Raw genomic sequence first — 27,800 nt, 5'->3', positions numbered from 1 at the left:
AACATATGCCTAAGAAGGTCACTACATTTTAGCTAAACATCGAACTTAGAATCTCACTTAACCAAGTTTTTTGAATACTTACTTTACATGTTATAAGTAATACTCATATCTTGTGAGTGTGTGAATTACTCACAATTACAGAATAATAAGTATTCTAAAAATATATTTAAAAAATACTAAACTTATTTTACTTACGATTAGTGAGTATGTACTATTTCCAAACAACGTTTCAGGAATCAACTGTTCCCTTCATCATAATAAGTAATAATGAGGAGAGCATCTGAACAGAAGTAAGACTTGGATATGGGCATCAAGGGACAGCTTTGACATAATACTTGCCACGTATTGACTGTTGGTCAGTGAAAAGTACATAAAAAAAGAAAAAGGGGAGAACTCCTGAAGATGCTCAACGTTCACCCTCATACATTCAGGGGTAGGCACTTAGTGCCCTGGTACCTTTAAATTAAACCAGGGAGTCAGATCCGTGAAATTTCGGTTCCCCTGTATTTCCTTTTCTTCTTATTTAGTGACGCGTAACCCACAACTGGTTAATGTCTCATGGATATAGTGGACCAAGATTGTTTCAGCATACCAGAAACAAGCTTGGTTTACAGTTAAAATTTATGTGCTAGTAGTGTAATAAATAGAGCCCGGAAGTTTGGCAAAATGCCTCTTTTTATCTACTGCATATATTGATAAAATTTTTCCGGATATACGTTTTTTATGTTGTTTCGAATGTTTTAGAAGCCTTTTCATTTTGCCTATTTGGGACCCCACTGCCTATTTTTAATTATAATGCCTTTTTTTTGCCTTTTTCAATGAAATTTGAACATTTTTTTAAAAAAAATGTGTAAATAAATTATTTTTCTCCCAACAAACGTTGTTGGCATTTATTTTTCTTCCGTTTATTATGTGAATAATTTTCGCCTTATTTAAGTAATATTGAACTCACGTATGTTTCAACATTGCTGAAGGAGAAAAGTGTGTTTAAAAAAAAATAGTATTTCATGCTGAGTTAAGATATTGCCTTTCCGTTAACATGTCCTTGTGAATGATTGACTGCTGAAAACCTGTTGCAGAACACCTGCACAATTACGTCATCACATCCAGCGTCCGTGTCAGGAGGTTATTGACAAGAAACAGCACTAATGCCCAAGGGCCTTTGCATGAATTCTAAAATCAAGTTCTCTATCTTTAGTTTAGTTCTGCACTTTGGAAGGAAAGGATCGTGTAGTTGTCATCATGCCGAAATTTAGTGTGCTATTAAGTGGTAAGTTACATGGTTACGTGCATGAATTTGGTGAAAGCACATTTTTGACAGATGGTACTATTCTTCTTTGCAAGATATGTGAAAAAAACATTCAACCATGAGAAAAAATACTTTATATCTCAGCATGTGTCAACAGCAAAACATAAATCTGCAGTTGCCAAAAAGGTTGGACAGAAGAAGATATCCCTAATTTCAACAGTGGGCACTTCATCCAACAGGCAATCTGTTTTCTCTTGAACTGTGCAAAGCTTTCATGGAAGCAGGGATACCTTTCTGGAAAGTGGAAAACAAGTCACTGAGGAAATTCCTGGAGAAATACACTAAAGAAACGGTGCCGTCGGAATCTACGCTGCGGAAAACATATTTAAGCATCTGCTACGAAGAAGCTCTGCAAAGAATTTGTGCTGAAGTTGGTGGAAAGGAGGTTTGGATTTAAACAGATGAAAGTACTGACGCTATGGGACGCTGAATAGCCAACGTCATCATATGGAACTATGGAACCAACATGCGGAGAATCCTCGTCATTTCTTCTCACGTCAGAACAACTAGAGAGAGCCAATGGTTCGTCAATAGCTCAGTTATTCTCAAATTCCCTACTTCTGCTCTGGTCAGATGGTGTACATCACGATGACATGTTACTTTTTATCAGCGATGCAGCTCCCTATATAAAGAAGGCTGCCATAGCATTGAAAATTCTCTTCCCGAACATGCTTCATATCACATGTGTAGCCCACGCAATGCACAGAATCGCCGAAAAAGTTAGAGTGTTGCACCCAGAAGTGGACAGGTTGATTTCGAACACAAGAAGATATTTCTGAAATCTCCCTCTCAAACCCGAACATTTCAGGAAGTTGCACCTGAGCTTAGTTTACCTCCGCAACCAGTCTTGACGAGATGGGGAACCTTGATATCAGCAGCTATATATTATGCTAACCACCTTGAAAAAATCAGTGAGGTGATCAATGATCTTCCAGAAAATGAAGCGGCTTCAATTCGTGAAGTGAAAAAACTCCTGTGCTATTCAGAACTGAAGAATGAACTGTCGTTTATTTTTGCACATTATGGTGCATTGCCAGAGACAATTACAAAGCTAGAAAAAAGAGGTGAGAGACTTGTAGCATCCATGAAAATCTTCGAGGAATCTATGCAGCAGATGATGGAAGTATCAGGAGAAAAGGGGTCAGCTGTTGTGGAAAAGTGCAAATGGGTAGTGAGTGCAAATGATGACTTGAAACAATTGAAAACAATTTGTGATATTCTAAAAGGTGAAAATGCTGTTATCGAAATGAGTCCAGCTACATTTGTTTGTTTTATGTATGCTTCATTAACATTTTGCAAAAATTATAGATAAAAGTAAGTGACTTTCAAATGTGCCTTTTTCAGTTTATTTGCCTTTTTCCCCATTTTTAGTGCCTATTTTCCACATTATAAATGCCTTTTTGCCTGCCTATTTTAACGAAAATAAATGCCTGAACTTCCGGGCTCTAGTAATAAAGCAAGAAATATATATATTTATCAGTATGTTCGCAACAGAGTTATATTAAATATATAACAGGGATATTAAATAAGTTAAAGTGAATGTGAATATTAGTAATAATAATAATAAAAAAGAGAAAATAAATAAATAAATAAAAAGAAAACAATATGGCTAAATATAGAGATCAAAGGGTGAATGAAGTAAGGTGATAGTATGAGAAGAGAGATGATCTTGCTGAGGTGGCAGCAGCAGGAAGTGGTCGTACTGGGAAGGACGTCAGAACAGGAGATGGTTTTCCTGGATACATCAGGAGGGTGTATAAGGTTCCCAGGGTACTTCAGGAAAGGTTAGGGCTGAGAAGGTGAGGGAACACTTGACGTGTTAAAGTGGAAATAGTTATTATGGATTTCATCATAACAATTATAGCATAAATAATACATAATTATACTAAACTTCTGTAAAACATGTATTAATCCTAACATCCCAAATACAATCCAAAAATTGCAACAAGAAAGTGGTAAATGCCAATAGCCATTTACTGTAGTAATTTCTATTTGAAAATAGTTCAAAACATGGTCTCTTTTTCCTTGAGTATTACCCTCCTTTTCTAGGATTTCCAGATTGAAAGACACCATGTTAGTACTAAGTTTAACTGTTGGAGCACAAACACAGTGGCGCCTCTATAAGCAAGAATTTGAAACTTAGGAGATACTTACTTCTAGCACTGAAATGTTGATACTTCACAGTTCTAAGTTAAACATGTAACTTTATTTCCACAAAAAGTGGAAATAATGGAGTTATGGAGTTATAAATGGAGTTATAAAAAGTGGAGTTACGCCATTTGTGTTCTGAACCTCTCATTTATATTTGTAAACATGCCAATGTATGCATGATGTATTTTACAATGCAAGACCTTTTCTTGATGCAAATCTTTGTGTATAACTAGTTTTGCTTATTTGTTGGCCAAAACCAATATGTTCTGGACCCTAAATATCCTGTACTTTAAGCAAAATGTGTAATTTTATTTAAATTTGCACCAATATTGTGTCTGAAAAGTTAATTTCATAATTAAATGAGACCTATTTTTAATATTCCAATTATCTCTTACTCAATTCATCCAATATTTGAAGCAAAACCACTAGTAGATTAACCTTTTAACATAAAAGCGCGAGTATACTCGGGTTTTTAATTTCCACGAAAATATAATATCCCGAGTATATTCGGGGTAAATTCTTTTTATCCGTACACATTTTAAAAGGACAATTATACTCGTTTTTCTATGTTTCTGCATGTTTCCGCTAGATAGTGCTGTTGATGTTGTTTTTTTGTCTTTCCGGTAGATGTCACTAATCTCCTTCTTTTGACGTTTATTTTCGTCTACGGCGTAGGTGTGAGAAAGTCAGTTCGGGTGCCTTTATTTTCTTCCGTGTTTTTTGGCGGTATTTTTCTTCTTTTGTGAAAATGGAGAGTGAAGAAGAGCTTGATATTGAGTTCAGTGGTTCAGATAGCTCCGAAGAAAGTCATGAAGAAAGTTCAGAAGAAAGTGATGTGTCAGATTCATCGGAAACTGACTTTGCAAGTGCCAGACAGTGGTGTGAAATTGATACTTCTGGACAACTCCCAACTGCCCGACCACGCTTTACTTTCACAGGTAAGCCCGAAGTGAATTTCGAGCCACATATTGAGGATGTTATGCACTACTTTTGTCAGTTTATTGATGATGATTTTGTAGGAATTTTGGTGACTGAAACTAACAGATATGCAAGGCAGACACAGGCACGAGAATGGAAAGACACAACAATGGACGAAATGTATATTGAACACTATGGCGGACGAGTAGTGGACGTGTAGCAAGAGCTCCCGATTTCCCCCCCAGTCTCGCTGGCACATACATTACTCATACATTACTACCAGAACAAACTAGTGTCAGCATAGGAAAGCATCACTTCCAGCACCTCGGTGGTGATCTAACCGCTAAGGAATCTTACTAAATCGCATAATTATGCCTAAAGCTTCGATCACCGTAGTTGCCACCCGCGTGGAAAGCGTGGAGGAGAGGCTTCGGGCCTTCGAGAGCCAACTTCGGGACGTCGCCGGTCAGCAACCACCCGCTGAAAGCAAGGAGAAGGGATTCCAGGCGGCGTTGCAGGATCTCAGCGCGGCCTTCCTAGAATTTAAACGGGAGGCGGTGGACACGCTGAAGTCTGTCAGGCTGGACATCCAGGATCTCCAGAAATCCACAGAAAGAAACTTGACATTGATCGACGACATGGAAATGTATTCCAGGAGGAACTGCCTGCTGTTACACGGCATTCCTGAGACGGCCAACGAGGACACGGACGAGCTTGTCCTCCAGACGATACACAAACACCTCCACCTGCAGCACGTAACCCTGGACCACATCGAGCGCTCTCACCGCATCGGCCCCCGGAGGAGAACAGCGGCGGATGCGGTCAAAACTGGGAAGAGGCCCATCATCTTTCGGCTTTGCAGCTACCGAACCAGGGACGCCATCTGGAAGAACAAGAAGGCGCTGAAGGGAACGAGAGTTCTCATCACCGAATCCCTGACTGCAGCCAGGCAGCAAGTGCTGCAGAAGGCCAAGGAGCAGCATGGCCCCAGGAACGTGTGGACTCAGGATGGCAGAATTGTCATACTAAAGAACAATCGGAAGATCTCCGTCACCACGCTGGAGGAACTACACAAAGTGGAGTGAACGCGAGGGGAAAAAGAGGACGTGCAGGGAATAAGCAGCCACTCAGAACGTTTATTTTTGCCTACTGAGGGCGCATCAAATTCCGCCACGTTATTGCGTAAACTCAGTTATTTTTGTGTATTAGTGTTTGTGACAACATTATGTTAGTTATTGGTATTTATGTTACTACGTTAACCGTTATGCTCGTGTCTGTTTGTGTTTGTGTGTGCGTGTGCGTATGTGTGCGTAAGTATATAGAATCCAGTTTTCGGTGCCCTGCAGGTTCTAAATACATCACTTCTGCTGGCTTGGTAAGTGAATCTCCAATTTCCAATAATTTGTGTTCGGTAGACGTAGCGACAAATGTTAATTTTATTTATTTATTATCTTCTCATTCCCTATGGCTCAAACTGATATTCTGGTGGACGTAAATCTGGCAACGCCCCCACCCGGTGCTTCTGTAGAACTTGAAAACCTGCCCCCCTCCTCTTCATTTGCCAGAACCCCCTTCCAGCGGCAGACCGTAAACTCGCTTCCCAACCCCTCAAACTGTTTGCCCGCCGGCAACCTCCCGGCAACACCGACGTCTGCTTTTTTCAGTCAATTAAGAAATATCTGCATTTCCCCAGCAAGCGACAATGACCTTCGCTCCCCAACCCCGGTGTCACAAATGGGCGACCCACCTTCTGGGCCGCAGCTGAACCTTCCCTCGGGCAGTCTCAACGTCATCCACGTCAATGCACAAAGCATTCTCGCGCATCTCCTTGAAGTCCAAAATATTGCCCAAATAAACAAACACGTGCATGCTCTGCTCGTGTCGGAAACGTGGCTGAAGGAGAGCCTTTCGAGTGAACTGGTGCACCTTCCAGGTTTTCGTCTGTTCAGAAGAGACAGGATCGGGAAGAGGGGCGGGGGAGTGGCAATTTATCTACGCGAAGATATTCCTGCCAAAATCCTTTCGGAATCACCCGGCGACTATGACCGATCTTCCGAATATATAATTATGGAAACTACCGTCTGTCGACAGAAACTCCTCCTTGCCGTAGTCTATCGACCACCTACCACTCGCCTCGAAAACTTCGAAAACGATATCGCAACATTTCTACCAAAATATTCTCACGCAATTGTTTTGGGAGACATGAATGTCGACCTGTGTACCACCAAAGAGGAGGCTATGCAATTCCGCGATACGTTCTCGGCCTTAAATCTTACAATCTGTCACCTAAACCCAACCCACCACACGGCTACTTCAGACTCCTGGCTTGACGTCATTCTGGTCTCGGACGAAAATCGCGTAACGAGCCCATGGCCAAATTCCGGTACCTGGGATTTCCTATCATGATTTAATTCACGTATCATATAACATCCGCGTTCCAAAATTTAAGCCTAAACAAGTATCTTACAGGGACATAAAGAACGTTGACGAAACCCGCTTGAACGAAGACGCTGCACTCGTTCCGTGGCACGTAATTAGCACGTTACCAACAGTGGACGAGCAAGTTCACCTGTTAAATACATTTATTCTTGAGCTGTTCAATAAACATGCTCCCGTCAGAAAGAAACGGGTCTCACGTCCCCCCGCCCCCTGGCTGACGGACGACGTACGTCGACGTATGGTCATGAGAGACAGAGCTTACACCAAATACAGAAATGACGTAAAAAAAGGTGACTCTAGCACATGCAGCTTCGAAAATTATAGAACCCTGAGGAACCGCTGCAATCAGGAGGTAAGAAAAGCCAAGCGCCGATTCGCATACGAATTGCTCAACCACCAAAATAAACCGGACGTTCTATGGAAAAAGTTGAAAATTCTAGGTGTTGGGAAACAGAAAAAGGACGACTACATTCCTAAGTTTGCACCAGATGTACTGAATAATCATTTTTGTGACCTCCCGACTATTGAAAATAATGTTAAAATTGAAACTATTCGGAACATCGCAACGCACTCCACAAATGCTTCAAAATTTTGCTTTTCCTGGATTTCACCGGAAGACGTTAGAAAATCTTTACTTAAGATAAAATCGTCGGCCGTAGGAGTAGATGAAGTTTCCATTCTCATGATCAAAAAAATCCTCCACCATGTGCTTATTCCCATCACGGACATATTCAATTTCTCCTTGCTTTCTGACACATTTCCGTCGCTTTGGAAACTCGCCCAGGTACGCCCTATACCTAAAACAAGCAACGAAATCAATTTAAACAATTTTAGACCAATCAGCATCCTCCCAGCTCTGTCTAAGGCTCTAGAACATCTTATTAGTGGTCAAACCCGTGACTTCCTAGCACGAAATAACCTAATAAACCACTTTCAATCTGGGTTCCGTAGCAACCACAGCACATGCACGGCTCTCGTCAACGTAACCGACGACATTAGGTTAGCCATGGACAATCGACAACTTACAATCCTTGTTCTCGATTTTACCAAAGCTTTCCAAACCATTGATCACGAAATTTTGCTCACAAAACTATCATCCCTATTCAGCTTCTCGAACTCTACGGTTAACTGGTTCCGTTCCTACCTGTCTGGACGTCAACAATGTGTCGTCGACCCACATCGAAGATCATCCTGGAAAAGCATCCCCTGTGGCGTCCCTCAAGGCACCGTACTGGGCCCCCTCCTGTTTACACTGTATATTAACGACCTCCCGTCGGTGCTTAATCACTGTAGGTATCACATCTATGCCGACGACTTTCAATTATACTTTTCTTTCCCTCCTCAAGAAATATTGAATGCAACCGAACGTATAAACAACGACCTGAAAAAAATCAACAAGTGGTCTGTAGACCACGGCTTGCACGTCAACCCGACCAAAACCCAGTGTATGCTCGTAGGCTCCCCAAAGATTCTGAACAGAATTGACGAATTAAATCTCCCTAATCTTACGGTCAACGATAAACACTTGCCTCTCTCTACTACGGTTAAAAATCTGGGAATTACACTAAACAATAATCTTACCTGGAGAGAACACGTAAACTCCGTGTGTAAAAGAGCTTTCGGTGCACTACACTCTCTTTACCGGCTTAAAAACTTCCTCCCCGAACGTATAAAAAAAAAACTTGTTCAATCTCTTGTTTTCCCTATTATTGATTACTGTGACACTGTTTACTCGGACGTAAATTGCGAGCAAGCTAAATGCCTTCAGCGAATCCAGAACGCCTGTGTCCGCTTCGTTTTCGACATAAAATATTCAGAACATTTGACACCGTATTATGCGAAGGTTGAGTGGCTGAAATTAAGTGATAAATGGATTTACCACAACCTTGTCCTACTGTACAAAGCCCTAGAAATAAAAGATCCAAAATACCTTTCCGGGCGGTTTCAATATCTTTCGGACTTTCACTCCCGAAACACCAGATCACGTGAAAAATCTCTGTTATCCATCCCTATCCACAGATCTAACTTCTACGCCAATTCGTTTACCGTTACCTCTGCAGGACACTGGAACAGACTGCCCCCCGAAATCCAAGCCTCCTCCTCAATTGTAACATTCAAAAGACAATTAAAATTATACATGCTAAACAATTGGACCTAGATTAAATTCCCAGAAAGAAATACGTTATACATTTAGCCCACGAAATATGCTTTCTATGTAGGTACTTGTGTGTGAATGTGTGTTTGTGTGTGTGTGTGTGTGCATGTAGAAACTGTATTGCTTTTATTTTTAATTTCTTCTAAGCTACTTTTTTTCATTGTGTTAGTAAAAATAATGAGCAATGTACGTAATTAATGGTTAATCCAGGGCTTGACTGCTCCTATTCAAACTGTATTGCTTTCATTTTTAGTTTCATTTTACTTTCACTACTTTACTTTTCTTTTATTATTTTATTTTTCATTTATCTTTTTTAATTTTTTAATTGTATACAATTTACTGCAAAGAAAAAAATGATCCCTGTAATTAATGGTTAAGTGGAAGAGAAGGCATTAATGCCTTAACTTCGCCATGTAAACAAAGTCGTAAATAAATAAATAAATAAATAAATATATTTTTATTTCGCTCATACTGTTACAGAGTATTGTAAAGAAACCTACCTATCAAATGTACTGGACTAAGAATCCAATTTTAGCTACACCAATTTTTCGACAAATTTTGCCGTTTCATAGATTTGTGAATTTGAAGAAAAATCTGCATTTCTCTGATAATAGTACATATGACGCTGAGAATCATCCTCGACCAAAACTGAATAAAATATGGCCAATTTTGGATCACTTATCTACCAAATTTAAATCTGCTTGTACTCCAGAACGAGATGTGACAATTGATGAAAGTCTGATGTTATGCAAAGGATGGTTGGGATGGGTCCAATATATACCTATGAAACGAGCCAGATTTGGCATCAAGTCATTCATGCTGTGTGAATCGGCAACTGGATACGTCTGGTCCCTAATAATATACACAGGCGCTGGCACTAAATTTCATGAGGACTATAAAGATTTACCCATGTCATCACGAGTTGTCATGACACTCATGAAACCCCTGCTGAATATGGGATACTGCCTAACTTTAGACAACTACTACAGTTCTCCCCAGCTTGCCGACATTTTGATATCTAATAGAACACATGTGTATGGCACTGTGCGTCCCACAAGAAAGAATATGCCTCCATCGTTTCAAAGGATAAAACTGAAGAAGGGAGAGACTGCAGCTTTCCAACGAGGTAAACTTCTTGCACTAAAGTGGAAAGACAAAAGAGATGTCTCGATGTTATCCAGTTTCCACAGTGCGGAAATGGAAACACGCAGACAAAGGAACAAAGATGTTGTGAAGCCTGTGGTCGTGTTTGCATATAATGATACAATGGGAGGTGTTGATAGGGTAGATCAATACATTGCAAACAATCCATTGCCACGAAAGAGAGGTAAAAAATATTATAAGAAAATATTTTTCCACCTCTTACAACTAGCTGTGTGGAATGCCTTCGTACTCTACAGAAAACATGGAGGACGGAAGAGTGCCCTTGACTTTCGTGTCGCTGTCATTGAGAAAGTGGTTGCTCATCATCAAAGAGAAGAATTTTCACCGAAAGCAGCTGGTCGCCCCTCAGCAACGGCAGCACCAATGCGACTTGTTGGTCGCCATTTTCCTTCAGTGATTCCTCCAACTGAGAAGAAGCAAAATCCTACAAGAATGTGCAGAATGTGCAGCAGTGTGCGTGATGCTAGAGGGAAGAAGGCTAGAAGAGAATCCAGATACATGTGTGAGGAATGCAGTGTAGCTTTGTGCATTGACCCATGGTTCAGGGCTTATCACACAGCCAGTAACATATAAACAATGTATTTCACGTTAAGTGGTTACACTTATACATGTTTTAGGACTAATGACAAAGTCCCTATAATATAAACAATTGTTTTCAAGTTCACTAATTAGTGTTTCAGTGCTTTTTTGTGTTTATTTTGATTATTAAAAGAACTTATCTTGATTTTTTAAGAAGTTATATTGGTAATATGTTATTCATTGATAGCACGAGTATACTCGGGATTTTATTTTAGGGGCTTTTCAGACACATGTACCTCATTGTTGAGTTGTCAACAATCAACATTATTATAACCATTTATAATGTTCTTAACTGATTATTTCAATGGAGTAATAAAAAAATTACATTAAAATCGAAACATTTTTTTAAAAAAAATCTGTATGTTAAGAGGTTAATGTGCTTAATTATACTGGAATACTCATTTATTAATATTTATAAATACAAGGAAAAGTCAATATATAAGTTGCAAAATGAAATATCTTCGAATTACTGCAATGTGAAATTGTTTTATGAATATCAGTCATTGCACTGATGCTTTCCACAAGTGTCGGCGTAGGTGGCAGCACCACCATGTATCGTATACGGCACTAGTAGTCACGTTCTCGTGCGGCAGTGAGTCATTCGAGTGCCAAGTGGGTAAGAAGGCAGGTGTGTTAGCCAGTGTACGCATGGTGAGCAACGGGCTGTAATTCGATTTCTGTGAGCGCAGGGCCAATCTGCTGAGAAACGTCCTGGTGCTTTGAGAGATGGAGTTCTGGTGGATGACAACGCTTGTCCAATACCACAGTGGCTCACATACGGTTCCTAGGTTGGGAAGGACTTGAACAACCAGCACCATCCGACTTTCATCTCTTTGGCCCACTGAAGAATCAGCTGGGTGGTCACCGGTTCCCGGATATGGAGGAGGTCCATCGGGAGGTTACCAGCTTACTACGACACCAACCACAAACCTTCTTCACAGCTGGCTTTGAGGGACTCTTGAAACGCTGGGACAAGTGCCTAAATGTTCATGGAGATTACGTTGAAAAATAAACCACATTTCATCAGTTAACTATTTCAACTTTTCTTTCTATTCCATTTTGTGACTTATATATTGACTTACCCTAGTAATTCTGAATACAACTTTTGTTACACTATTCAAGCATCTGTGGGAATCAGTAAGTTCAGCCCTAGTATGGATGCATGAATGAGTATATTAATTAATGTATATTCATTTAGAATGCACTACTTACCTTTGGTGCAGCGATCTCAGAAGCCTCTTGCAGACAACTTTGCTTGTGCGATCAATGATAAGATAGAGCACAACGAGATTTTTCAGGTTCATTACCAATGGTTCAACAGCACGTTCATCCAGGCCATGATCATTGCGTTGACACTGGATGTATATTCTCTGAAGTGACTGGCAATTGCTCAGGGATTCCAGAAGATGTGTAGTCCTTCCAATGTTTTCCTGCTGCAACCTAGAAGTAACAATATTCAACAACGAAAACTAGACACAGACCGATATTAATTTTTTTATGATGGTAAAGTTCCCTGTGCATTTAGCAACGTGCCATGAGGGCATATTTAGGGGATGTGTTGGTTTAGGCCCCACACATTCTTGATCTCAGCCACTTTGGCCGCTTTATGCAGGAACAAGGCCGATAAAATCCCGACCTTAGAAGGTTTAACCTGGCACAGTTTGTGCCACACCATAGATTTCCTTCTGCTAGGCAACTTTCCTGGGCATCACATGGGTGTTTTCATCCATTAGCAGAAGCCTTAGTGACAGCATGTGCTTTGTCCTCTGCCTACCAGGGGTCACAGTTTCCTTCGCGTGGGGAATCTGATTCCTTCGTTGCCACATTGTTGTAGACGTGAATGTTCTGGCAGTGGAGACATCTGTGTTTGTACTCCCAAATGACTGCTTACAGCATAGCCTGGCACCACATTTGCTCACTTGCGTCGAAATCAGTGGCAACAACACCCTGCAGATGATAGAAAAGGTTTTGGCGGGATCCATGCCAGGTTAAACCTTCTGCCCTTTAGATCACCCACCCCAGGAATCAAACCTGGGTCTTCCACGCGTCAGATAATGATAGAAAAATTGCCAATAACATTATTCTACCAATCTGATAAAAGTTGAGGAATGTGAATAGTTCATTAACCTTCCTAATTAATGTTTGTAACAACCAGGTGAACTCAAAGGGTTTTGCCTTTGAAAAAAAATGTGCATAAAGTGGAACTACCCAGATTTTGGTTTTTCAGGGGATTAAGTTGCATCAGGTGATGCATTTAACTTGTCCCATTGCAACTGTTTTCTCTCTTTCAAGACCTACGACACCCGAGCCTTGTAACGTCGGTATATCCAAATTTTATATCTTTTTCATATTTAAAAATCAATACCAAAATATAGTACGGAAATTCCATTTTCACAAACAACCATTTTGCAGTCCCATTTTCACAAACAACCATTTTGCAGTCCATTTTCACAAACAACCATTTTGCAGTCCCATTTTCACAAACAACCATTTTGCAGTCCCATTTTCACAAACAACCATTTTGCAGTCCATTTTCACAAACAACCATTTTGCAGTCCCATTTTCACAAACAACCATTTTGCAGTCCCATTTTCACAAACAACCATTTTGGTGGAGAAAAGACACAAAGAAATGATTTAGAAAAAATAACTCATCGTTTGAGAGTTCCTACTATGCTTTCAATTATCCTCATGATGCTCGATCAACACCAACATTTTGAAGCTGAACCTGAACCTGGGATCATTCACAAAGGCAAGAGCAATAATCATTAGGCTAAGTGAGAGCTCTTGCAACCTTATATAATCTAACGAAAAAATTTCAAAATATAATACAAACCTGAAATCTTTTAATTTCTTGCAGTAATGCAAGGCCTTGCATAGGTCAGAAATATATGAACATCTTCCTTCCAAGCCGAGTTTTCGGAGACTTAGAGATTCCAAATTTTGACAAGATTTTGCTATCTGGAAAATTAAAAATAGTCTTACTCAGTATGAATAAAAATACAGTGATTACATAAATTTAAAAAATGGAACTGATGGTAAAGTTAATTAACTTGCTGAAGTATCAGTAATTATTAGGGAATGGATGCAGGTTTTCATACCAATCGTTTGAGATATGTATTTTAGGACATGAAATCAAGTAAAATGAACACATTTTGTTGCACTTTTTCGTAAGATTACCACATATATCACTTTTTTGATGCTTCAGCACCTTCTTTTCCCTTCCTTTTCTTTCATTTTGTTAAAAAATTGGACAGAAAAATAAATGATTTTCACTCTTCTTGAGCAGCTACATAGAATCCTGTAGTCTCATTTTGTAGAGCAGAACGACAGATATAAAATGGTATAATATAATCGTTGCAGCCCCAATACTTCCCAAGATAATGTAGCAAAACCTGCGAGAGGAAACACAAACTTCAACAAAACCTATTTGGCAGAACAACAGTTCTCTGTGCGGCCCGCACGCATTATATACAAAAGGTGCAGAAAAAGAGAGCATTGAATAAAGGCATTTTATCAGCACCTTTTTGAAAGCATTTTCAGAACATTTTTTCCCCCTTTTTCCAGACCATAATTCTGCACCTTAAAATCCCTTCTCTATACTGAACACAACTCCAACTGGCGGCTGGGAAACAGCGAATCAGCGATCAGTTTAATTTTGTTCGACTGAAATCGGGCATTTTCGAGTCACAAGGTACGAAACAAATGAGCGTTGGGTCCACCACATGATGCCAAACGTACTGTAAAGCGAGAAAAAAATCTCATCGAGCAAGGGTATTGCCAGCACCAGAAATCAGCTGGGTGTTAATGGTACAAGGGCACACCTGGTCCTATATAAGGGAGTTTCACACGCACATGCAAATAGACAACTTGCAAAAACAGAAGTACGGTTAGCAATGTTGCTTCGGGAGAGCTATGTGATCCCTTCAGCTTTTACTTCGCAACTGAGTTTGTTGACACCCAAAGAGCCACACCCCCCAAAGACGATTGGGTGACAGAAAGGGCCAGAAATATCCATCAAGGTCAGCTGCCAGTTGGAGTTGCGTTCAGTATAGTAATTACTATACAGCCAAGACAGACCAGTTGGAATTTAAAAGTAATGCGGTACCATGTACATAATAAAGATACACCAATAATATTTTTTTGTTGATACCAATAAAGTACTAGTATAAAAAATGTACTTATCTTCTACCAATACTATATTGGTCCATGAAAAACCTGAATGATGTACATAATCACACAATGTATATTTAGCCTGTTACAAGATTTGTTCATTCTCTCTCTCTCGTTCAATATTCAGCTACTATATCCAAGGGAGATTTCAGACCGAAGCGACAAACAACATATAACCTGAGAACGAGCCAATCAACAGCAATGTTTCACACCACAGCAGCATGACAAGCCACACAAAAGTCTGCATTTGATTGGTGAAATCTTCAATCCACACATTTCACTTGTTGCTTCAGTATGAAATCTTCCTACCAGTTGAAAGGCAAAATCCCTTCTTTTCAGATTTGCTTATTCTATTTGTTATAACTGATGAATATGCTGAGCTTACCTCAATCAGAAACTTGGCGTGGTGAACAGGTATTCTGTTCAGCGACAGCTTTCTCAAATTTTTCCACTGTGTTATGGAATACAAGCAGTCCACACTTACTCTTTCCCTTGTACAGTTTCTGAAATCAGAAAATTAAACGACACATGACTTTTACTTGTTAGAAGCAGATACATACATATTGCTTTGGTGTGAAATAATAGAGCATGGATAAAAATTCATATGCATGTTTCACTTTAATATTTACTATGAAATACATTCTTAATTTCAGTGGTGTATTCTTCCATGTTACCTGGTTTAATGATACAAATTGCCTGAAAATTTGAAGTTGGCAGACTTCTGTTTATTGTTTTACTTGCGGGTGTTTTATTTCTATTATATCCAATTAATATATAATAAATACATACAATAAATAATTGTTGCGGTAAACCAGGTCACATTTTCAGAATGCCACTGCATCATCTACAAACCAGAATAGAGGGCACGTAATTAAAATCATTGCAATACAAAGAAGAAATTGCTATTTTCACACTGACTGTGCTGACCAAACTGTTGAAAATCAGTTGCCCACTTCCTACACAGTTTGTTGCAATGCGTATACGTAACAAATAGATGCAAAATTAAACATATGAACCTTCGAGTTGTGGTTTGGTGGCCAACAGAGGTGAGGCATCTGGTCATAGGAAGATGCGGCAATGACCAAGCAAAACACTAAAAATATTGAATTTTAAATATTTTAGAGAAGAACTAAAAATAATAATAATAATAATGTCAGGATATTTGCATATTTGTGCGAAATAAGCCTAGCGACAGCATGAAACAGCTCGAAATCAGCAAGAGATTTTCTAAGTTTAGCGCATCGAAATGAGGGCCAAGTACTACCCCTCGCACTGAAACCTCCTGTGAAATTTCCTATTGAAGGCAATGGTGTTCGACTGGCCAGCTCATTGCAGAATGGTACGAATCTCTAGTCTGTGTCGGTGCCGAGAACAACCGAACGCTTCCGAACAGGCAGACCCCAGGACAAGGTCCACCAACCTCTACTTCCCACCACTCTTGAAGGTCTGGGTCATAACAGGCCTTTTTTCAGCCCCCATCCCTATGTTTACAGTCACACGACAGTTTTTCTGGAGTCATCAATATTCTTCCAAGTGCCCAGTGGCGTGCTCTAGGAGGGGTTGGTGAGAGTCATAATCTCTGCTTAGGCTCAATATAAAAATAAGAACGTCAAAGGTATAGAAAAAGATGTCAGAAAAGAGGAAATGATTACTAAAAAATAGTACATGTAACAACCCCTTTCGAAAATCCTGGGCACACCACTGCGAATGTCCGCTATATCAACTTGTTGATTTGTTGTTGTTTGCTTTAAGTCCACTTTATGCACAGTAAGGCTAATTGGGACTGGACCTACAGTTTAAAGTGGGATCCGAACCACTTGTGCCTCCACCGGGTATCAAACCCGGGACCCCTTGATTACAAGGCGACGACGCTACCACTGCGCCATCGGGGAGGCCATATCAACTTGTTAAAAGGAAAAACACATATTGAACGATATAATCATATTTAATAATTCTCATTGTATGGTATAGATTGATTGATTGAGTTGGCGTTTTAAGTCCACTTTATGCACAGGAAGGCTAATCGGGACTGGACCTACAGTTTAAAGTGGGATCCGAACCACTAGGTAACAACGCAATATGTGGGATAGAAATATGTATTTTGTAGACTAAGATCTGTGGTATGAGCTTTTACGTTGAATGGAAAATGACCTTGGCATTTATCCCAGAGAAATATTGGCTCCGTTGAAAGATCGTCCCTGACATTTAATAAATCTTGCTTTGACCACGTGAATATGTCATGCTTCGCCACTGGTGGCCAAGCATTTTAAGTGGCCACCTTTTGATCTAGCCACCATGTCCCTTCATCAATTTCATCTAATTATCACTCATCACTAGGGCCCGGGATTTTAAAAAAATGTGTCAGAAAATGCAGAAATATTCCCAGTAAAGCCAGAAAATATGCACAAAAGTACTTTGGAATTTCTTATTATACGGGAATCAAATATCTTCTACAGAAGATTGAATAGGGTGGGATGGGATATTAATTTAAGTCGGAATCCCTTTAACTGACAAATGTAGTGGAAAATACTGAAAATATCACGACATTCACTGTGATTAGTTTCATTTATTATGCCAGGTTTACACCTTTGTGGAAACTGTGTGGCGGAGCCGCCTCATGTTGCTACTTGCACAGACTTGGTTTAGTTCGCCTACTCCAGTGATATCCAGGATAGAGTAAACATACTGATACGTGCGTGGCTCAAACAACAAGTGATCTTGAAACTCCTGTACTCGATTGCCAATAGAGTTGGGGCTGTAATATACCAAATATTATTTTTACTTTCGACTGATTGTTGTGAGAAGCGGAAAAAAGGTAAAGAGAACAATTGAAACTTGTGTACAGCGATTCTCATGCCCTCACAGCAATGATGGAGAACATTTTCCCTCAAAAAAGTTCACACGGCTATCAATTGTTGGCAGGATAAAAAAAAGGGGGATATTATTGTTCTGTACTAGTTGGTAAGAAAAGATGGCATCTGCTTTTAATTTCCTTATCCTGCCATCGATAATATTTGGTACGGTCAATAAATAACCAAATTGATGCCGTGAAAAAGCGAAATAAGGTTACAGAGTGATGAAACTTACAGGATATGTAGGCCAGACTGAGGTATGCCACATGTCTGCGAGACGAGTTCCAGACTGCGTCGCTAGGTGGCAGCACTGGCAGGGAAGGGAGGTTGTGTATGTGCAATTTGCCTCCAGTCATTCAGTGAGGTGAGGCATAGCGTTCACAGTGTCAGTCTGAACCAGATTGCAACTGGTACAGCATACACTATTGTTCATGAGCACCTTCACTATGGTGTTGCCTTCTGTCGTGAAAAACTTTATCGCTGAACCTCCTTTGTGGTACCTGACACTGTGAACGTCATGACTCACCTCACTGAATGACTGGCACCTTGAAGGCAAATTGCACATACACAACTTCCCTTCCCTGCGGTCTGGAACTTGTCTTGCAGACATATGGCATACCCCACACTTACACATCCCGTAAGTTTCATAGTGCTGTCACATCATTTCGCTTTTTTCATGGCATTAATCCGGTTATTTATTGACCTACCAAATATAAACTATCCATTGCGCTAAAGGTACGTAATTATAAAATAACCGATTATATGCAAAACGATTACAAAATTATACAAAAACATGTCTTATTACGAGAAAAGTAAAGAAATATATTGTAAAATATGTCAAAATATTCCTTATCAAGTTCGCCTATTCTGGATAATTTTCATCAGATACGTAAAAATCTCACCCAAGTATTCAATCATATGCCAAATAAAAAAATATGTTATAACAAAGTCCTGGGGCCTTCTCATCATCATTGTCGCAGTTATACATATGTGGAAGACATAAACTTGCACAAATACACATGTAAAATACAAACCTTCCGTTTAAGCCCAACTCGAACTCTTCCATTAGAGGGCAGGTTTGAACCATGTTATCGAATGCATGTGGGACTTGGCAACCACTGGTCACTCCAATGCGAGTCTTTCCACTTAAACCTTGAGATGAAGTGGATTGTTTGTCTGCTGAGTCACTTGAACTGCTTTCGCCCAACTCCTTGTTCTTGCTTTCTGCAGACCAAACAAATCAACGTTAAAGAGATACTTAACATGATTTCAGATACTATATAATCATATTTTCTAATGCTTATTTATTAACAATAAAGAAAATTCCCTTGAAAGTGTGATGTGTATGAGTCAAGTGTTGTGGGGTGACTGAAATTTTTTTTTTATAGTAAATTTCTATCAAGGGATAACTTCTGTGGATAATACCGCATGCTCAAAAAAGAACACTAGTGTTTCAAACATGAATATATTATATTTTTGTTGCAGCATACAATGGTGTTTGGAGTACAATCATGAAGTGACAACAAGCAAGTTTTATTTCACACATTTCCTCACCAGACAGCAACGTCAGATAGCTGCACAGGCTAAGGTGTTCATAAAAGTTGTGCAAACTCATTCTCAGGAAAATGAATAGGCAGTGTATGGACTGAAGTGGAGTATCGGTTTGATGTCTGTATGACACACACTGAATTACACTAAAGGAAATCAAACTTTGAACATTATACTTTAATACATTTCTGAAAGTAATAACTTGGATTCAATACTGCAGAGTTCCTTTTTGGGTACCCTGTACATTTTAATTTGGACCCTGTCTGTTTTTTAATTATGCACTGTGCTTTAGGACTCCGTGGTAACAAATAAACAGCTTTCCTGGAAAAGATGAAAAGTGAAGGATGTGTCGAAAATCATGTTTGCCCTTAAGGCAATTGCATGGTATGCCATGTTATGCACAGATTTTGAAGTAAAAATGCTTGATATGGTAAAAAGGTAAAGTGTTCTGCTTAGCACCACACCATGAAGGCGTATAGGGGGCGTATAGGTAACACCCCACACTTTCTTGATCCGGTCGTGAGTGGGGGTGATGTGATCAGCATCATGCCCCTGACCGCCTTTACCCCCCAGGGTTTCCCCCAGGTACCCATGTTATTCGATGCTGGGTGGGCACCGGGGCCGCTTCCAACGTTAGAAAAGTTCCCGGATTTGAACTGGCCGGGGATCGAACCCGGGACCTTTAGCATGGTAGTCAGGCTCATAACCGACTGAGCCACTGCGGCCACTTCATATGGTTTCCTTCTATTTTATGAAAAATATTACCATCATTTCAAGTTTACTAGGATCAGGAAGCCAGATCATGTGGAAATTCCCAAGTAGTGTTGTTGAGTTGCAGTTTTAAATCCACTTTATGCACATATAGGCTAAGCGGGACTAGACCTACAGTTTTGAAGTGAGATGTGAACCACAATGTGCTTCCACCAGGTATCGAACCTGGGATCCTTTGATTACAGTGTCGACATTACCACTATGCTAACTTGGAGGCCTTGGAAATTTCCAATTGATGACTATAGAAGTACCACAGTTGGTACGATAAACAGTTAAAATTGTAAAAATCAGCAGCAACTAATATAAAAAGTATTCCAATCAGGGCATCCACAACTATATTAAATTCAGTTGCCATTACACAATTCTAAAGCAACTTTTAATAAATATCATCCCTTTTAACTTATAAATAGGAACACAACGCTCATTGTGAGCAAGAGAAACTGAACGGTAGCATTTGTAATAAAGCTTGGTTAAATTATGTATTAATCAGCACACTGAAATCAGCCAATGTGGCTTTCGGATTGTGTTGACATCCCACTGTGGAAAGTATGGTAGGCTTTGGTGTGACTCTTCAAACTTTTGTATTCTAAAATTATTCTACAAGGGACAGGAACACACAATAGTAAAACAAATGCTAAAGTACAACATTGACTTAACACAATACTCACCCCTCTGCACAGAAGTTCCCAAGACAAATTAAGTGGGATATGCAGAAAAATTAAATGATAACTTCTTGAGGTCAGTGTGTGAATACATCAAAATGCAAGACATCTCCTCCTTGGACACAAAAAAAAATCAATTTTACAAGAATCCTTACACAACTGGCAGTTCTATCATAGACTGTTCAGGCAGTACTTCCAGCAAATCGACAAACTGTGGTATGGCTCCTCTATGAAAATATACTGACATCTTCGTTCTTAGATTATTTGTTGCTGTCAATAAAATGTGCACCATCAATCCATTGCATTTCTTCAAAATGTCAAATTTGACATGTTCCTTTAACGAAGTTGTGCGTAGAAGTCTGCAAGTCCTGTATTTTCATGGTTGAATTGGTCACCTTTAAAGTGCACCCCTATTAACATATTAGAATGTTATACATTGGTTTGGAACTCCACAATTTTCCCCAGCAAAATGAAGAATCTTCTAGAAACACTATTAGAATTCCATATACAACTGTAGACTGTTCCTACTGCAAACTGTATTTGTATCTCCAGATTCCACTTTCATTGGATTGTTGAATGCTCGCTGACAATCTCGGGAGAAAATTACCTAACTATGCTGGCACATAAACAGACAAAGGACAAATTATACTTACAACATGTACGTGAACCTCGTTTTACCTCATTCTCTTACAGCTGTGTTCAAACCTTCAACGTTCACAACATACAGAACACACGGCCGTAAAAACTTATACAGCAGTACAACTAAAACTGTGCGCGATGAAATTACACCTTGAAACAAAGATGAAAAATGCCACTCACGTAATAACGAACACAATGGCAGAGATAATTTCCTCAGGTTTGGTAAGCACTGGAAAGCATCACAGCTTCTACAGCAATGTGTACCGTCATGTGCAGCTGACAAGTTCACCTCGGTCAGTTTGGGATGGGAAAGGCAGAATTCGTGCCAGTTCTGGATGAAAAGAACATATTATGGCAATTGTTCTTTACTGATTTTTGTTCTAAATAAAAAATTAATAATTATATGCTACCGACTGGATATATATTTTTTGACAGAAGAGTAAGAAGGGAAAAACATCTCACCACACAAACACACATATAAATACGTTGAAAATAAATAGTATTAAAAAGTTTGTTAATGAGAGATTTGTGTACTAAATGAGCAGAAAGGATAACATGTAGAATTATATAACACAAAACAACAACCTACTACATAGATATATACTTTTGGCACACTGTTTGCTCTACCAATAAACTTGTCCCAAAAATGCACAGTATACAAACAAAAATGCTAGATTAATTGCCTTCTGCTTCCTGTTTAAAAATTCATTTTACTCATTTAGAAAAAAGGGCCATAACTTTCAGTATTAAGCATGTGCTTACCTAATTTTAAATATTATTAGCCCTGTTTGATTGTATGGTAATCTTATATTTATTTAAAAAGGTAAGTTTCCTCTTGCACTTTGCACCATGCCATGAGGCACGTTTAAGGGGATATGGGGATAGGGCCCCACACATTCTATCAATCTCGGCCATGTTGGATGTGATGTGATCAGCACCACACTCTGGCCACCTTTACCAATTAAGGTTGCCCCCAGGTACCATTTAATAGAGGCTGGGTGAGCCCCAGAGCTGTTTGAGTGGGGGACAAGGCTGGGAAAATTCCAATCTTAGATCGCCCACCCTGGGAATTGATACCTGGGTCTCCCACATGACAGTCAGATACCCTACCAACTAGGCCACCCCAGCCGCATTTCACTAAAGAACAGGTGAACAATTGGGTAACGATTCTAATGATGCATCTGTATTTCTAGAATAGGTGACATGCATTTGAAATTCTAATTGTTTTGAGTAGTACAACAATATCAAAAATTTGACTCAATTTATATATTTCTATTAAAAAGCATATCCTTAAACAGGAAACAGAGGCGAACTTCCAGAAAATGGTCAAACTTAAATTTCTAAAATAATAACATTAATTTTCGAGCAGCTCAACTCAACAATATTGAAATAAACCTCCTTGTTAATCCAATAGTCATGTATACATTAAACTGCCTATTTTGTATTGCTTCTTGATATTGATATATTTGCAATATTAGTCCACACAAGGTATTATGGTGAATAAAGTAACGGGTTGATGTTTATCTAGATTTTCTCTGAAGTTTAACAAACAAAAATATTATGGTAATTCAACTCCAACATGAAAAAAGTACATATACACAGCATATAAAGGGACTACATGAATACACGTAAACCTAATCTTTCTGAAATTCTGACTCACTATCACTTCAATGTGATTTAAGAAAATATGCAATTATAAGCCAAAAACTAAAAAAACTATATTTTATATAATGAGCAAAATTAATGTAAGTAGTTGGTATAAAATGCTACATAACTACAACTGTAAAGGTCACACAAGGAACTATGGTCAATGTTGCAAACTTAGCTGTTTGGAACCACATCTAGTCCTTTTTATTCTCACAGTTAACTCCCAAAAACACGGAAATGTTCCAAGAAGAACAGAGCGTCAAATTTACTGCTGGTGTTTAGTCTTTTTCCCATTTCCAAGAAAACAATCACATTTCATACATTCCTTATAATGTTGATTGTCTATGGGTAAGACCATCTTCATAAAGTTACGGCTTATGTTATCCTTGAAATTAAGGTGTACAGGGTTTAATTCCTGGTGTGTACATGCAGTCTTAACTGCACATGTAGCCAACTATGCATAGAATTTATACCCTGGCCTTCAGCAAATACTCTCAGATTCAATATACCTGGCTTAGCTCTTCTCTACTAACTTATTTTCACAGCACTGACCATGGTATGTTGTAACCTAAGCTGTTTTTTCCACTATTATTATTCTTACTGTGTCACCAACTGTGCTATCAATATGTACGAGGGTTGTTCAGAAAGTTCCAAGAATCTGTCAGATATGGCATTGCAATTGGAACAAAAGCATGTGCATTAGAAGGCCACATCTGTTCTGAACATGCAGGGAAAATGTCATCGCCACTCTTTCAATAGTCTGGTTTCCATAGGCACGTGAAGGAGCAAAAGTGAAAGTGACATGACAACATGAAACAAAAGGAAGTTTGTGTGGTCATCAAGTTTCTGGTGAAGAAGGGATTAAATGTGACAGACACCAAAGCCAAATTGGACACAGTGTTGGGAGACTCTGCCCCATCATTTATCAGTGTTAGCAAGTGGACGACGCTATTCAAGCTTGGACGGGACAGCATTGAAGATGACCCCCACAGTGGACGTCCGCCAACCGCCATCACACCAGAAATAATCAATAAAGTCTATGATATGGTGCTGGCTGACCGAAGATTAAAAGTGCGGGAGATAGCTCATGAAGTAAACCACATTCTCACTGAAGAGTTGGGCACGAGGAAGCTTTCGGCAAGATGGGTGCCGCGCATGCTCACACTGGAGCAAAAACGCATTCGCGCAGTGACTTCCACTGAATGTTTGGTGCTTTTCCAGAGAAATCCTCAAGAGTTTCTGCAGCGTTACGTCACTATGGACGAAACTTGGGTTCATCACTACATGCCTGAGACAAAAGAGCAGTGGAAACATGCAGATTCCCCACTACCAAAGAAGGGAAAGGCAGTTGTGACCAGCTATTTTCCAGACTTGGACGAATCCACATACTCTGCTGGTGTCAAGGCATTGGAAGGCCGTTGGCAGAAGTGCATCAACCTTCAAGGAGATTATGTTGAAAAATAAAACCTCAATCACTCTGATATTGTGTTTCTTTCTATCCTATTCTTAGAAGTTTCCGAACAGTCCTCGTATATAAAATATAACTGTAATAACAACAACATTTAATATCCTGATTAAACCAACACGCTTGTCAATGTGATAATCAATTACAATCCACAAAATGTTTTTTATGTCTTCAGAGCACAGTACTGGAAATTTTATATTATTGAAGCAAAATCCAGAATCAATTATTATTAAATGTTATTTTACATGAAAACTTTATATCTAGAACTGTATTCAATGCTGCATTGCGACTTTATACTGAAATATTTAAGAAATTAATCACAAAACAGATTGATTACTGTACCTTAGGCCTGTTAACATATTAACACTAATACACACACACACACATATATGGCACAAAGCAAACACTAAACGAAACATTAAAATACTGACCAAGGCAGAATTTATTGTATACAAAATATATACACTAAAAAGGTAACGTTTCCACCCTCTAACAGGGTCTTCTTCAGACAAATATTCACACTAGAATCTCTGTGTGGTCCTGTTCCGCCTTGGTCAGTATTTTAATGTTTTATTAACATTCCATTTATTCCATTAACATGGAAGCAAGGCTTAAGTGTTACCAAACACTAAACATATTAGCTTACATACAAATTCAACAGTCCATGAAAACTTTTAACTGTAACCCCAAAAGCTGTACATCATAATTTAAATGGCAAAGGGTTTATTATATTTTGCTAACCTGAGGTTATTTTATTATTGAGAAAAAGTTTGCCGTGCTTGTATAGCCTGACAAGTTAAGTCCCGATATGTGCAGATCGCTGCAGAGCACTTCCTATTATGTCATCCTCCCCACCACTCTTCTACGTACTGGTCTGGCCTTGAGACTACACGAGTGGTGCCAACTCAGCAAAATTAAGCTAAAACAAACATGACAAACTATTTTTACTGTGTAGATTGTCGGTGCCGGCTCATATCAGTTTATCAGTGGTTCACTTGATTTAATCCGGTCTTTGAAAATGCATGCAGTGCGCGGATCGTAAACTATAGTATTACGCACGCGCGTTAACGTTTGTAACGAAGAGAAACTACTGGGCAAATGACTTCATTTTCTGAATGCGTCATCGAACAGTGGCCGTTTTTTTTTTTAAAAAGCTGAGTGGGGTGGGGGTTCTTTTGTTTATCGTACAACAATCACTACGAGATGGCAAACAGTTTAAAGTGGGATCCAAACCACTATGTGCCTCCACCGGGAATCGAACCGGGATCCCTTGACAAAGTGACGATGCAACCACTGCGCCATCGGGGAGTTCTAGTTTTAAAAGAAGGAAAAGAGTAGTTGGCGAAAGGTGAGCTGAAGTTCTGTACATCGACAGGTAGAAAACAGCCCAGGAGAAAGCAAATACAAATTTCGTTGAAAATCCTCAGACCATTCCGACCCCCCCAGGTTGCAACACTACGAACCAACGTCGCTGCGAAGAATGGAGTGGGGAAATGTGATGTGAGCTGCGCAACAGCTATTTGCAGCGTCTTGTTTTTAAACTTGTCAAGTTATAACACTGTGTCATGAAGGCACATTTAAAGGATGTGCGGTAGGGCCCCCCACACATTCTTGATCTCAGCCATTTTGGAGGTGATGTGATCAGCACCATGTACCCATTGATTTGAGGCTGGGTGAGCCCCAGGGCCGTGCGGGGACAAGGCAGGAAAAATTCATACCTTAGATCACCCTCAATGGGAATCGAATCTGGGTCTCCCGCGTGGCAGTCTGATAGCCTACCGACTAGATCACGGCCGCACCATAAAAACCTTTAAGAAGTACATTTTACATTTATTTCCTCCTTTTCGAAAATGAAGAATTAGTAATTATAGTAGTTAACAAGAAGAAATTGAGAAAACACATGAACATCTGCGTACCAGGTAGAGTAGAGTCTCGATTTTACATTTTTCAGGGGACCAAGTTGAAAAAACTTAAATTGTGGGAAAATGTAAAATCGATGAAAATTTTATAACATTTTGCTACATTGGGACCATCAGGATTGAATAGGTATAATGCGGGAAAATGTAAAATTAGGGTTGAAACGTACTTAGTACATTGTAATTGAATCTATTTGTCAATACAAATACATTTGAATATTATCTTTGTAATTATTTTTCTATGGCTACAGAAGAAAAACGCAACACATAATGCCATGGACACATGAGAATTTTCTACGGAGATCAAAATGTTTATGATTATCACACAGCCTCTGCTGGAAGTGATGGGAAATCAAGGTGATGACGCTACACTGCACCATCAGGGAGGCCCCAGAGTGGGAACAAGGCCACAGGGGGAACAAGGCCACAGGGAAGACCAAGATGTCGGTGGAAAGAGCAGAGTGGAGAAGATGACAAGACTGGAACTTCGTGGAGAGAGGAATGGTGGAAAACCAGAAGAAAATGGAGACGCTTGACTCCTACGCCGAGCCAACCAGAGGCAGAAAATGGCAAAGGATTATGACGATGATGGTGAATTGAGCTGTTCATTTAAAGCTGTTTTCCATTTTTAATTATTTTTTATGTAGCGATCTACGTGGAAAATCACTTATGTGCCCATTCACTAGTGTAATGTTGGTTTCATAGTGCACTTGGCTACAGAACACTCGAGTTAAAATGCCAGTGGCAGGTTGAAACACTGTTGAGACAGAAATATAAACAAACAAACACAAGCAATGTAGAATCAAAAAAAATCCCAGAATTACCCTGATATGCTTATTGAAGTGGTAGCAATGGCAAGTGGTCTGTCATGAGAATGAGGCCCCTTGCAGGGTTGGAAGTGGGGGGGGGAGGGGATCATAATTGGAGCAGAAATGCAATGTCAAGTTCCTGGTGTAGCCATCTTTCTTACCTGATCGAGCACCTGCAGAGTTCTGACAGTTCCTTACTCTCAATATTGATCAACAGTCGAAGACAGTGAAGTGAAAAGGACCACTTGGTTAACTGTCCATCCCCAAGAGGCACTTAAGAAGTGTTTGGAGAAAGTTTACCTGTCCAGAGGGGTAAATGAAACGTGTGCACTGCATTCAGGAGTTAATTCTGGGTGCTTTTTGATACCACGTTGTTTTTAAAAATTAGCATACAATTATCAACAACAGTTAAACAATAATTCACACAACACACACACACACAAAACAAATTCTGGATTTTTTTTAAAATCCAAAATCCTAGTACGTGACAGTAATTTTGGTATAGGATTTTAACTTCATAATGTTTATCCAAATTTAAGCAAAGAATTCCAGTGTTTGTTGCCATCTTCATTCACTTGTAGTGGTTTAGTAGTCCATTTGATGA

The 27,800-nt window shown here is 39.4% G+C and overlaps 1 protein-coding gene across 1 annotated transcript in view; it reads right to left on the bottom strand.

The window, feature by feature from the left end:
* The window catches only part of LOC146004105 (F-box/LRR-repeat protein 18-like), a 38,260-nt gene that overhangs the window by 1,268 nt on the left and 9,192 nt on the right, over positions 1-27,800 (bottom strand). The window contains exons 5-9 of the mRNA XM_083142768.1: positions 21,540-21,690; positions 18,774-18,963; positions 15,273-15,390; positions 13,551-13,675; positions 11,928-12,155 (exon numbers count right to left, since the gene is read on the bottom strand). Of these exons, the coding sequence (XP_082998894.1) occupies positions 11,928-12,155; positions 13,551-13,675; positions 15,273-15,390; positions 18,774-18,963; positions 21,540-21,690 (812 nt within the window). The remainder of the gene's footprint in view (positions 1-11,927; positions 12,156-13,550; positions 13,676-15,272; positions 15,391-18,773; positions 18,964-21,539; positions 21,691-27,800) is intronic.

The sequence above is a fragment of the Lepisma saccharinum genome, chromosome 21 (assembly GCF_977018435.1).
Source record: "Lepisma saccharinum chromosome 21, izLepSacc3.1, whole genome shotgun sequence".
NCBI lineage: Eukaryota > Metazoa > Arthropoda > Insecta > Zygentoma > Lepismatidae > Lepisma > Lepisma saccharinum.
Note: the sequence above shows the minus strand (reverse complement) of the source record. Positions and strands in the feature narration are given on the sequence as shown.